Here is a 14,822-nt window from a genome sequence, read left to right as displayed (position 1 = left end):
ATAAATTGTTAGAGCAACATCTGGAACAGCTTTGATCAAATTACTTTATAATACCCTGGAATCTGAGCAGGTAAATAAATATGAGTGAGGCACTCCAACAGACTATGCTATCAGATTTATAAAGCAGTATTTCAGCAGACAATACCCCGATGAGTAAGTCTTCATAGAAGAAAATTATTCCATCCAAATGTATTGTGCCTCTTGGTGGATTCTTGGTGGATATTTTACTTGAGGAAAAAACATAATGCAGTGATGATGTAAGTCCTCTAGGCAGTGTGTTAGAAATTTCACAGGATATGAGTATTAAAAATCAGCACTGATTAGGACAAGGGAGGTTCTTCCTTTGAAGCTCAGAGATTCTACATATGCACAATTTGTACAGGATTAATAACTATGCCTGGTTCAAAGGCATAATTATTTATTTTTAATTTTTTTTAATTTAAAATATATTCTAGCCTTTCTTTCTCCTTTAAAATGACCCAAGGTGGCGTACCTCTTTAAAAGACATTTTAGCTAAAAACAGTAAGTATACAAATATTAGAAAGGATCAAGCAAATGCTACACCAAAGACAGTAAACAAAAGCAACGTCAAAAACATTAAAAGCAGTAAGACACAACCATCCATTAAAAAAACCCATTCAGACAGCTAGTCAATTAAGGAAATGTTTGCATGAAGAGGAAGGTCTTCACCTGCTTGTAGAAACACAGCAAAGATGGGCCCAGCCTGGCCTCTTGTGGGAGGGAGTTCCAAAGCCTAGGAGCAACAACAAAGAAGGCTTTCTCCAATGTCCCAACGAAACACACTTGTGAAAGTGGTGGGATCAAGAGAACGGCCTCTCCTGAGAATTTGAATGCCCAGGCAGGCTCATAAAGGGAGATGGGGAATATGGACGTTTGATTAGTCCTTGGGCGCGGAGGGGGGGGGGAAGAATAGGACTACAAATGGCAACATACTCTAGCTGTGACTATGCTGGCTGGCAGTTTCTGGGAGTTGTTAGACCAAGATGTAAATTTTTTCAGTTCTGCTTGAATTTTGTGCACGTAATTGCTAAGCCATACATTAGCATGACATCCACAAGGTCCACAATCTGATGCTTCTGATCTTCCTGGGGAATTTTCTGATGTACTAGAGAAGAATTCAGTCAATAATAAATGTTCTTGAGCCTCCACGCTTGGTTTGACATATGTCAACATCAAAACATATTTTAATTACTGAACTATTATTAATGATCAAGCAAGGAATACAATTTATCCTGAGTTTAAGGTCCTATCAACATGAAAAGGTAAACCCATATATTAAAAGGAGAGATATGCTCTAATATTTTTGTCCACTTGTTTAACCTAGCTTTACTCCAAAGCACTAAATGTGCTAGGAGGATTCAGAAAACCATAATTCAATCTATCTCATTTGTCCAGACCATGCTTTGCTATAAGGATGTGACTATCTGAATATTTCCATGAGAAAGAAATATAATTAACACCGACAGAGGGGAAAAACAGGCCAGGCATCACAAGCACGGATTTTGCTAAACAAGATTCAAAGCCTAAATGCATCAATAAAATGACCGTGTGACATCTTAGGATGTAAATTATAGTAAGAATGTGCTTCAAGTGAAGCTTTTTTTATGATCACAGCCTAGGTGATTATGTTTCCACAAAATCAGAAGGTGCCCAAGAGAAAAATGCATGTATACTTCTGCTTTGAAGACCGACTACACCATGATTTTGCAGGCTCAGGTCCTGAATCCAGAAGTATAAAGTTTCTATCCACAAGAGAAAGAAAAAGCATGTAGGCACTGGGGTATATAGCATGCTAAGCTGGGGTGCCCCCAGGCAAGATGTTCACTATGTAGTCACTTCAACTCATTCATTATCATCCTCAGCCTACGACAATTCAGTGTTAGCCCATTATTTCTTTTGTCAAAAGACAACTATACAACGCATTTTCATTGGTAGTGGTAGGAACAACACCACACTCTGGCATTTTTTCAGAACACCTCAGTGAGTAGGATTGCCGATATTAAACATACTTGCAGTATATACCATATTTTTTCAGTGTATAAGATACCCCTATGTATAAGATACCCACACGTTTTTAACCCAAAATTTATTTCATTGCAAGAAAGTGGAAGGAGAAGGCAGGGATCAAAGCAATCCACTTTTGTTGCAAAAAAACTGTTTTCCCCCTACACTTTTTGCAACAAAAATGTAGGGGGAAAGCGAGCAAGGGGGGGCATGGAGCATCACTTCCTGGCAAGATCACACCACATGAACTCTTATTTGGCTTGACAGCCATAGGCAAGCGGGTTGGCTGGTACAAGCAATCGCTTAAGGCAGGAAGGAGGCAGCCAAGACGTGTGATGGTCCCTCCCCTGCGGACGAGCACCTGGCAGGGCTTCTCATGACTGGAGAAGGAAAAGCCCAAAGGGAAGATGAACCCGCCTCTGTCACATCGGCTAGCAAGAGAACGACTGGATATCGGGACATGCCCCTGCACATGGTCAGTTAGCTGCAATGAATGCCGCAAGTTTGGTGGACCTTACACAAACTCCAGTAGGATTCTGGCCAATGTAATGTGAAACATTCCATAAGTAAATTCTAATTATTGCTTGTATTCATTTACTTTTGTTTATGTTTATATTAATATTTCTGTCCTTTTCAGGCACATTCATGTAGCAGATACCACAAAACAGCTGGCCAGTGTCCAGTTCTGGGATTCCATGTGTGGGTAGGCTATTTGGCGGCATGTTTGTCACACAACTGATTGTGCAACCAGATACTAGCCCTTGCTATTAAAGTATGAAACTTGGAAAGAATAAATGCTTTCCAAAACTCTATGTAATGTTACGTATAGGAAATAAAATAAAGGTGAAACTTACAGAATACATCTCCTCGGAGTTTCTTCTCATGGCCAGCTTGATTTTCAGAGCTGTCCCTTTCTCCCTCCACGTCTTCTTTCTCTTCTGTTTCTCCACCTCTTCCAGCACCTCCCGTGCGTTTCCCTTGCTCACCATAGGCCCCCTCTGTGTACACACCATCTTCATAGCCTAATGGCTTTACTTGAGTTTTAGAAAGTGGGGTCATAGGACGTTCAGGGATCACATTTTTAATATATTCATGCTTTTTTACACTGTTCTTTTGTATAAGCAGTTTCTTGAGCTTCTCTTTAGCAATGCCAGATATTCTTGGAATCTCTTTGACTGAATTTTCATGAATAACTGGGGAGAAGGATGAGAAGGAGCACAAAATAAGTATAATTTATCTTACTTTTTAAAAGTCAACGTGCTTTTCAGTTTGATGGAAAGGAAATTAGCAGCATATCTGAAGACACAGGAGATTTGAAATAATTTATATTATATATAAAGCCATGTCTGAATCAAAAAGGGAAACATTTGGCTCTCCAGATGTTGTTGGACTACAACTCTCACAATGCCTCACCAGGGGTTTTGGTGGCTGGGCCTGCTGGAAGCTGCAGTGTAATGCCATCTGCAGGACCACACTTTCCCATCCCTGCTCCATGCAGAGTCAAGCTAATGCACAGAGCTGAAGATATATGAAATACTGAATGGTTTTGCCCCCTCTATTGTCGTGGCGCAGTGGTTAAAACGCTGTACTGCAGCTAAAACTGTGCTCACGACCTGGGGTTCAAATCCCAGGTAGCCGGCTCAAGGTTGACTCAGCCTTCCATCCTTCCGAGGTCGGTAAAATGAGTACCCAGCTTGCTGGGGGGGCAATGTGTAGCCTGTATAATTAAAAATTGTAAACCGCCCGGAGAGTGCTTGTAGCGCTATGGGGCGGTATATAAATCCAATAAATAAATAAATAAATAAATAAATAAATAAATAAATAAATAAATAAATAAATAAATACACAGCCTTTTCTTATTCTTGTCTGAGACCTACTGGCCTGCACCAACATAGCAGCTTTAAGTTGAACACCAGCCCTCAAACTGAACTGTGGTCTGCCATCTGTTGTGCACTGTAAAGGCCTGAACCAACCACAGAAATAGATAACAACAAAGGGGTATCAATCCCAGCAGATATCATTCCTCATCAATTACTTACTGGATTGCTATTCAATATTGAGGAAAAGGAACAGCTGCTGCCCAAGCAGATAACAGCCAAAGCAACTAAAAATCTTGTGGCATCTTACACACACACACACACACACACACACACACACACACACACACACACACACACACACACACACAAACTGTAGCCTACACAGACTCCTCTGTGCACAGCAACTTCCATTTTGTGTCCCTTAAAAGACAGAGGCGAGTTTTAGGAACATTTCTTAGCTACTACGATGAGGAAATCAGTCTCCTTTTGATCCATGTCACTGATCAGTTGTAAGTGAATTTTATTTCTTCTTTAGAAGTAAATAGGTTGTTATCTATTTAAATATGTACTGTATTTTAATAATCTTTTTTATTATTATTAATAATCTTTCTACCCACATTTTTACCTCAAAATATGCATTGTAAGACATTTTTGAGCAAAAAAAATTGTCTCACAATCACATTCAGAGAAGAGTATAATCTAGTGAAAAACTACATTTCATTAGTTCAGGAGGTATTAATCAGGTCCTCTCATACCAGAATCAGATATGGAAAAGAATTGCTTTTGGACTACTAGCCCCCGATTCTGTCAGTATAGCCAACAACAATGTTGGCTATGGGATTCTGGAGGATGTATTCTATCTCTGATCAGAATTCATAAAATTCCCCTTCTTTAGGCTTTTGCATTAGTTATTCATAACTAAGTACAGTATAGGCTTCCAGAAGAAGACAAACCATCAAAACATGGTTGATTCTACGCATTCTCTTATTAAGATATTAAGACTGCAATCCTATATGGGTCTCAAGGAACACATGCCAGAACTTTTAAGATGAACTGAGAACACAGTGAAATTGCAATTAATTTTATCAGGATTAAGCAACATTTTCCCTTTCCCTTTCCTTTTTCTTTTTTAGCAAGTTGAAAACCACACAAATAAGAGAGAATGGTACTTTCTGTCTTTCCTACAGATAGCATTTCCAGCTTCATTTTGCCCAGATATATCTACACATCAAGGCTTCGTTGCTCAGCTACTTGCTGATCCTGTTCTCTGGAGAGTAGTGTTTATAAAGGATGTGCCGTGGTTTAGCTGATCTGGTTCACTAAATCTATTTATTCAGGGTACGGTTGGGGAAGATAAACAGGAAACCCCAATTCCCGACAAATTTCCTCTGAACAATAATGAAAACAAACCCCCCAGTGTTTTAATAAAGAGTCTGTAGATATTTTTCAAGCCAAAGATGACTAATCAACAGATGAGTACATCTGCTTGCAGTTCCTGCTTTGAAATCTGTCTGTGGAAACTAAATATTCTTATTGCTCAGCATTGTTGTTTTGGCTTTGAATATCGAAAAGGGCATTGGCTTGGCATTGGATCAGGAGGGAAGGGCTGGAGGCATTCATCCAGTACATCTGATACCTGCTAGTCCACACATTCCAGTTTCCTTAGCCAGGTACAGACAACACTTGACATCTCTCAATTCAGTAAATGGTGATCAGCATGCTTCCTGCCCAATCCACTGGCAATGGTGCGGCTAAAAAAAATATTGTAAATAAATCCTTACCACCACTGCCATAAATTATTTTTATCTTGGATTCTAGATGGACGTTGAGAAGATTTATGCTTTAGACTACAGCTCCCAAGTCTAGCAGTTCGACATAACAGGAAGTCACTAGACCTAAACTGATGAATAAATATATGAAATGGTGGGGGAATACAGGAAATATTTACATACTGTCATGCTAATTCATATTTCTAACCATGTGCCATCACTTCCCTTCTAATTTATGCAGTTCTATGAATGAGTGGGCTCCAAAGTGTCCTATTATAAGGAATCCTCCTTAGGTCTTGCAGACTCAGCATGGTGAGTTCCTTTATAAAATCCATTGACTGCATATTTGGCCTTCCTCTTTTCCTGCTGCTTCCAACTTTTCCCAGCATTATTGCCTTTTCCAGTAAATCTTGCCTTCTCATGATGTACTCAAAGTTATGACAATCTCAGTTTTTCCCTTTTTCTTCTAGAGATTGTGCAGACTTGATATGATCTAGGACCCAGATTGCCCTTTTGATGGTCCATGGTATCTGTGAAGCTCTCCTCTAGCATCCTCTGACAAAACGGCACAGGATATTGCCATTGAAAGCTTGGACTATTTAAACAACAAACATGTGTTGACACAACTGAAAACCCATGAGCTGTTTATACTAATTGATTTTTATCTGTCAGCTTTCTTCAAAGTCTGGTTTACACATCTATACATAGTAATATTATGAATATAACAGTGTGGATAATCTTGGTCTTGGCAATGATACATTCTTACACGAGATTAGCTTTTCTGGTTCCTTCATAGCTGGTTTCTGATTCTTAGTCTTCTGATTTCTGACGACCGTCTCCATTTGGATTGATGAATGGATATTCAGCTGAAGTCTTGCTTCTGTGTACTTTCTTCGTTTACCTTCATAAAGAGTTCGAACTCATTGCTGCTTTCTGCCAGCAATATGGTGTCATCTGCATGTTTTAAATTGTTCATGTTTCTCGTAACGCTTACTCCATCAGGACTAATCAGGTACCTGTACAATAATTGGTTGTTAATTATCTACTGGTATCTTATGTGTATCACCCCAGGGGGGAATCGGGCAGCATCAAGGGTTTGTAGCTTCTGGCTAGCACTTGCCAAAAGGATAAAGGTGGGCAACACTTTCAAGATAGATTTCTTGGAGATTTGCAATAGATTGGCAGGGATTTTTTTTCCCCAAAAACATTCCACTTACTTATTGGTAACAACAACAGAAGAAATTTGTGCACAGAAACAAATAAACCTGAAAATATCTCTGAGTACATTTTTATGTAGAAGGAATAGTGGCTAATTCAGTAAAGAAAAGAAATTATTGCACTCATCAATTCTCTAATTCAAAGTCCATGCCTTTTGCATTATGCTCAGGTTAGTGAATCTTGGGGCTCTATTAAAAACAGAAACAAAAGAACCCCCTTTTGTAAATCCCTTAAGCCTTGTGTTTGTCCAACCCAGTCCATGAAGAACTTTTAACTTAAAATTTGGGAGAAGGAAGGTGCTTGAAGGCCCTCCTGTTCATCTTTCTTCTATTCTGTCACCAATCTCATGGGCTGAGTAGATGGTAGATGCCTTCCCCCCACCTGTAGATGTCTCCTGGAAAAATGTTACATTTGTTGTTTAGTCGTTGTGTCCAACTCTTTATGACCCCATGGACCAGAGCACGCCAGGCCTTCCTGTCTTCCACTGCCTCCAGGAATTTATTCAAATTCATGTTGGTTGCTTCAATGACACTGTCCAACCATCTCGTCCTCTGTCGTCCCCTTCTCCTCTTGCCTTCACACTTTCCCAACATCTTTTCCAAGGAGTCTTCTCTTCTCGTGAGATGGCCAAAACTCTCCACTATGACCTGTTCATCTCGGGTGTCCCTGCACAGCATAGCCCATAGCTTCTCTGAATTGCTCAAGCCCCTTCACCATGACAAGGCGGCAATCCATGAAGGGGAAAATACTTGCTATCAAAAAAGTTCATACAGGCTAGAAACCTGTATTTGAAAATAATTAAGACAGAAAACCAGTATTTCTTAGAAGTCTGTTATTTAACAAGCATACACACAAATTCATGGAAAACAAAGGCATCTTAAGTTCGATTGATGTCGAATTACGCAAATGAGAAGATGACCACACAATAGGTTCCTGACTGAGTTGGTAGAGAAGTAGAGATCTTAGAGAATCTGACCCCTTGGCATCAAGAATGTGGCCCTGCCCCAATACCATCCTGCCTCCAGAGGACTATGGGGTAGGAATTACCCTCAAAAAGAATTCTCTGTCCTGGGTTAAACCTTGATTTGGTGCAGGCGTGGACACTATGGGGCTCTTTAAATGTTGCTGGATTGCAGTCCCCCTCAACCCTACCCCGTACAGCCAGTGGTGAGAAATACTGGATGGTTGCAGTCCAGCAGCATCTACAAGACTGTGCTTTCCCCACTCCTGGTTTAGTGTTCTGTGCAAACCAGCTCAGACCTTCCAAGGTGAAATCAGGTATATACTTTCTTTCCTCGCAAAACATAATGTGGAAATGCTCGACTTTACCACCATTTGAAGAAGGAGATTAAATGAAAGAATGATACTTCTCTTGGGATGCTTACCAGAACATTCAAATCCACTGCCTCGGTAGCCTGGTTTACATTTGCACTTGAAGGACCCTTGGGTATTGAGGCATTCTGCATGGGAATTACACTTGGCTATATTCGCCATACATTCATTTATATCTATAGAAAGACATTTGTAGGGGGGAAACAAAGTCACAGACTGAAAACAACAACAACACACAAAACATCCCAGTTCTTCATTATGTAGAAAAAAATTACAGCTGTTTATCTTTTGCTTGTCATGGTGAGAAAAAGGACTTCTCGGAGAAGATTAGTTGTCGGGCAGTGTCATGGTAAATACTATGGCTGAAGACTGGGTAAGGAGCATGACAAAGTCTTTCAGATTTAAGTTGCAACGTAAAACAGAGGCCTAAATCCAGTTGCTACTCCCAACTGGAAGAGACCTGTCCAATTAACTGCTGAATGCTGAAAACACTCAGTAAATCCCTGTGAATCAGTGAATTTCATCTCACTGTAACTTACCATTGGGGTTCAGGCTACAGGATTTAGCTTCCAAATTCAAAGCGCCTCTTTGAATAAAAATCTTTGTTTCTAGTTCCATTGTACAGTGGTGCCTCGCTAGACAGTTACCCCACATGACAGTTTTTTTGCTAGACATTGACTTTTTGCAATCGCTATAGCAATTCGCAAAACAGTGATTCCTATGGGAGAATTTCACTGGACAATGTTTGGTCCCTGCTTCGCAAACCGATTTTCGCTAGACAATGATTTTGACAGCTCCCTCTGCGCTCGCAAAACAGGTGTTTTCGGGACCTAAGCTTCGCAAGACAGTGATTTAAACAGCTGATTGGCGATTCGCAAAGCCACTTCCTATGGCTGATCTTCGCTAGACAATGACGATTCTTCCCCATTGGAACGCATTAAACAGGTTTCAATGCATTCCAATGGGGAAATGCTTTTCGCTAGACAATGATTTCGCTAAACAGCGATTTCAGTGGAATGGATTATCATCGTCTAGCGAGGCACCACTGTATAAGTGAGGTAAATTAGAAGGGGAGCCCTGCAGAATGAGGCCCATCTAATGTGGCATACTGTTGTAACAGTGATCAGTTCCCTCTGGGATGCTCATAAGCTTTTGAGGGCTCTTGGAAAGAAGAAGCAAACTAGAAAACTGATACAGTACTCTCCCCTCATTTTTCAAATTATAAAATTTAGTTTTTATTTGGAATGAACTCTATGCTTAGGCAAAATGCTGAGTGACTTTCTCCTTTGTAGAACTGAATAACCTTAGCTCCTGAAACCTTGGGATGGCTAAATTTCTCTGTTGTAACGTTGACTGCCCCAAACTACCATGTAGCTTGCCACACCCTGATACACAATACGGCCCACCTTCGCCCTGATACAGACCAAAATATGTGACAGAAAATTTATAAATAGCTGATGTTTCTGGAACATTTGTGGTTTTCAATTGCAGTACATTTACTTTGTCCTACTACGGTAAGCAGTAGAGACTAAGCAGAGTCCTAAACAAAACCTAACAATTGGACTTCAAGCACACTCTTCTCAAAGATATATTTAAATTTATAATACATAATATACAGACATACCAGAGCTCGGAAAAGGTTTCTTTTCTGCTTTTCTTCCTTCTGCTGTTTAACTACAACTCCCAGAATCCCCGGCCAGTATGGCAGTGGAAAAGTAAGTTTTCCATATTCTGGTAGATACACGCAGACATGCACACACATACACCTTCCCATACAAAGACAAGCAGAACCAGAATCTAAGTCTTACCTACACAGTCATATCGTCCATTTATATGTTTCAGCTCATATCCAACTTGACATCTGCAATAATAACTTCCAAATGTGTTCACACATCTGCGGTTGAAAGAACAAACAGCTTTTCCAGTGGAACACTCATCAATATCTAGGGCATGGAAATGAAATTGGGTAAGGCCAAGGGGAAAATGCAGGCACAAGAAAGATGATCAAAGTAAAATGATCATCAAATAAAATGTGGTCATAACTGTTAGTGATAAATATAACCCATTATAATTCTAGCAAAGGTGTGCAAAATCCATCCCTAGTATTCATCCTTGATTTCTGTGTATCTTGGTTACAGGCCAGCTGTTTCTTCTGAAAAATCCATCTGATCCAATAATTTTTAGCTGACTCCCCCACTCCCACACATTAATTTTCCTTAGTTCCCAGGTTTTTAAAGTGTAAAAATTGCACATACACATGGTACTGTGAGTCATCCAAAGCTAGGATCCACAGTTAGTATCAAGGTTTTCAACACATTCCAGTTCAGGAGACAGCCCACCTGAACAAAGCCCCATATTTTATTCCAGATTCTGTCTTCAACAGAAATCAGCAGCAATTCCAAAGTCTAAAAATGAAAGACTTAATGAAACAGCTTTATGTATAATCAGGCCAGTCAATTGGGGATGATTTCTTGATTGTCAAGTCCTAGCTGAAGCACAAGCTCATATAATATTACATAGATAATATCCCAGAAAAATCCCTGCCTCCCAGCACTATTTAGATACTAGAATTTGGAAATGTAACTTTTTTCCCACTACAGCTACCAGGATCCCACAAATCACATCCATGTTTTATTCAAATGACAACAAAAATGGTAATAAAATCCATTATCTTCAGTGTATATAAGAACTATCTATAGCTTTTTGGCCCCTAATAAATATATACATTTTTTATGTCTCCATTTTATGTTTTGTTCAAGAAACTCAGTGTGTTCAAGGGGGTGGCTCAGGCTCTCTCACTGCCCAAGGTGGGAAACAAAGCATTACCTCCCATGTTCTGCCATGGCAATACTACCCTCCACATGTTCGTGGGGAGGTGATGGCACTCCCTGGACACTCAGAAAGGAATACCTGGCAGCAGCACCGCCTACCCTCTGTCTACCCAAGAATGAGGCGGGTGGTGCAGTCGCAACAAAGCAGCAGAGCCAGCACCCTAAGCAAGAAGGAATAGGAAGTGGCCATCTGTACCTGTGACATTGGCAGGGGCTAATTCTACTATGTACACAATACAGCTCCTTCCTGAATGCCCAGCTTTGAGAAGTCCATCCTGCCCCAAGACTCTGGCACCTGTGGTGACTACGCCCACTTAGCCCCTCAATATGTCTACTTTCTAAGCTTAACGATCAACCTATGTGGAAGAGTAGCCAGGGGATTATTACTTAGGCATCACACAACTCAGCAAATAATTGCTTCTAAACTTCCTACCTGTAAACTGAAGTAAAATATTCAATAGGTTGTTGCATTTAACTTGCCTTATAGATAGTTGTACAATATTATAAGCACAACTCAAACAGAAAGTTGCCTTTGTACGCAGTCTTTTTCTATGCTGTCATGGGAAAGATGTGGACTGATGCCACATAGTAACATTAGCTAAGACATCCTACTTTTGCTCAGGTTTGTCCCCACAGCTACTCACTCTATTTTCCTTTCATTGTCACTTCTTTCCACTCTACCTTCCCCCTACTTCCTCAAGACAATAATGGCCTGCATCAAATCTTCAATGTTTAGGCACAAAACATTAGGAAACAATTTGCAAACCTTGCTCAAATGTGAGACCTTTGTAAACATATGCAATTTATAAATATTTCAGTCTCCCAATATGTCCTTCTCCACCTCCACCATCACCACCATTTGGCTGCAGTCCTCACCTTGAAACCATGAACCTCACACCCAGATGGATTGTTTTCACTATCCTGAATATATCAAAGCATTTTCTGAAGGAAACTAAAATCTAAACAGAACATCTGTGCACGAGGAATCTGGCCGATAGACTTCATCTGTATTCCCTGTGTTCATTTTATGGCCAAAGTATTATTTGATTAACAGCCCAGTAAGTATTAAGGATCTTATAAGGGATGGTGGAAGACAGTCTGGAGAAGGGTGGCAGTAAGATGGTAATCCCATCGACAGAGCCAACAGAGATGTTCCTAACAGAGTTCCAAAGATTTGAGAGGAAGAATACCATCCATCTCTTTCTCTGGTATGTTAATCATTTAGCAGCTGAGCCATTAATTCACATGGGTGCATTACACGGTTCCCAAAACCACTCTGAGATCATGAAATTCACGTACAGTTTGCTGTTGCAGCTGTATGTCAAAAGCAGCAGGCACTCTCTGGAATTGTGCTCAGCTTGATATGTTTAATGAATATGCTGCTTGAAAGGTTATGAACGTCTGCAATCACTGTTAGAGTTCATATCCTGTGCCTGTCAAGCTTCTCCTAAGCTCTAAAAGATCCCCAGAGCCTGCTGGGATGAAAAAGTCCCTCCTCTTCCCAAAACATTCCTAATACTGTTAAGCCATGTCATCATATAGTATATAGCTACAGTTGGAGAATCAATCTCAGATGTCTCCCTTCCAAAATAAAAATGGTATGAAAATTACTTTCCACTTCTTTTCAACCAAAACTTTCTGTATAGCTCCAGTAGGGAGAATTGAGGTGTCCACAAAATGTTAGACAAAACTTTATTTTAGGATCTTTTCAAAATCCTGTGCTTTTCTCCTTCAGTTTTTCTGTGCATGCTGCCACTGATTGAGCAAGAGCAGCGAGGATGCTGCTCTTAACACAAAAGAAAACGAGATCGTTTTTCAACATTTCATTTTTTAAAAAACACAGTCCAAGAAGACGTGCAATGTAGCAGTTGCTGCCAACACTGGATGAAAAAAAGTTGCCTGAGGCAAAAAGGATAAGACAGACACCCACCCACCTCATTCCATGTGGAAGAGCCAGCTGGACTGGCACGTCTGCACTGATGATGGGACAGTGTTCTGTATTGTACCTCCAGGCAAGAGGCTAGCTTAACAAGTCTAGGGAGATGACACAAGGCATACATAGCTCTGCCTTCCTCCCACCTCCATGCTGCTACTCCCTAGATCTTGTGCCTAAGGCAGCTACTATACCTCTCTCCATCTTGTAGTAGGGCCAGCTTTGGAAAGAAGAGCACACAGTCCTCACAGTACTGAGAACATGAAGGCATACATGTGCACACATCCAGTTTTCATTTGCTCTGCTAGCACAAATGTCTCATGGTGGCTGAAATCCTACTACTTAACTTACAGCCTGTGGAAGGCTGATGATGTCACTGCCAGGGGGTTATTCTCAATAATTATAACTTTTGTCCTGCAGCTTTTCCAGCTGCCATGTAATCCCTTTCATTGCATGGAAACCATGGGATAGAAGGATGAAGTATTTAATTACTGAGAATCTCCCTTTGTTGGTAAAGTCATCTGATAGTGGCATTTTTTGGTAATTAAGGACTTCCTCCTTCCATCCCACAGTTCCTATGCAATCAAAGAGATTACACAGGTGTCAGAAAAGCCATGGGAGAGAAGTAGGAAGTGGTCTCAAAGTTCTTAGACTACAACGCCCAGAAATCCTGGCAAGGACAGCTAGTGGTGAAGCCCTCTGAGAATTTTAGTCCAAGAGTATCTGGGGACCCAAGGTTAGGAACCACTGTCAAAAACTGTTAGGGTGCAGTAAGCAAACTGTGACTTAAGAAGTTTCCAGTTCACGTTCCATCTCAGTAAACAAATTAAGGTGACCTTAGGGAAGCCACTCTCATGAGAAGAGAAGACTCCCTCGAAAAGACCCTGATGTTGGGAATTATTATTATTATTATTATTATTTATTTTATTTATATCCCGCCTATCTAGTCGCGAAGACTACTCTAGGCGGCTTACAACAACGTTAAAATACAATAAGAATACACAACAAATACAAAAACAGATAAAAGAAAAAAGACAATAAAGAGATAAGAAAATCAAAAAATAGTCTTATGAGAAGGCCTGCCGAAACATCCAGGTCTTTAATAGATTCTTGAAAGTGCCCAGCGAGGGAGCTCCGCGAATGTCAGGAGGTAAGTTATTCCACAGGCGAGGAGCCACCGCCGAGAAGGCCCTATTTCTTGTTTTCTCTTTCCGGGCCTCCCTCGGGGTTAGGCTCCTCAGCCTCACCTCCTGGCTCGCCCGTGTGACCCGGGTAGAGCTTGGTGGGAGTAGGCGTTCCGCCAAGTATCGAGGCCCTAAACCGTTTAGGGCTTTATACGTAAGCATTAGCACTTTGAAGTCGATGCGGAACCTGATGGGCAGCCAATGCAATGCTGCCAGAGTGGGCGAAATATGTTGGAATTTTTTCACTCCACTAAGTAATCTGGCCGCCGCATTCTGCACCACCTGTAATTTCCGCAGCAGCCTCAAAGGAAGCCCCACGTAGAGCGCATTACAGTGGTCTAATCTTGAGATTACGAGCGCATGTACTAAGGTGGTGAGCGCCCCCACTTCCAGGTAGGGCCGCAGCTGGGCTATCCGCCTAAGGTGAAAAAAGGCGGTGCGGACCACCGATGCCACCTGTGACTCCATGGAGAGCACCGGGTCCAGATGGATCCCCAAGCTGCGTACCCCATCCCTAACAGGGAGAGTCACCCCCCCAAAAGAGAGGGAGTTACCCAAATCCCCGACTGTGGGGGGGCCCACCCTCAGCACTTCCGTCTTGTCCGGGTTCAGCCTGAGCCCGTTCTCCTGCATCCATTCCAGTATAGTCCCCAGGCAGCGCTGGAGGCACAGGACGGCTTCTCCTGCGGTTGGCAAAAAGGAGATGTAGA

General features: G+C 41.2%; 1 protein-coding gene across 1 annotated transcript in view; it reads right to left on the bottom strand.

The window, feature by feature from the left end:
- The window catches only part of EGFL6 (EGF like domain multiple 6), a 49,487-nt gene that overhangs the window by 10,936 nt on the left and 23,729 nt on the right, over nt 1-14,822 (bottom strand). Inside the window, exons 6-8 of the mRNA XM_020786758.3 lie at nt 9,973-10,107; nt 8,218-8,340; nt 2,880-3,218 (exon numbers count right to left, since the gene is read on the bottom strand). Coding sequence (XP_020642417.3) covers nt 2,880-3,218; nt 8,218-8,340; nt 9,973-10,107 — 597 coding nt within the window. The remainder of the gene's footprint in view (nt 1-2,879; nt 3,219-8,217; nt 8,341-9,972; nt 10,108-14,822) is intronic.

Source organism: Pogona vitticeps, chromosome 3 (assembly GCF_051106095.1).
Source record: "Pogona vitticeps strain Pit_001003342236 chromosome 3, PviZW2.1, whole genome shotgun sequence".
Taxonomy (NCBI): domain Eukaryota; kingdom Metazoa; phylum Chordata; class Lepidosauria; order Squamata; family Agamidae; genus Pogona; species Pogona vitticeps.
The sequence above is the reverse complement of the archived record's forward strand: the minus strand, read 5'-3'. Positions and strand labels throughout refer to the sequence as shown.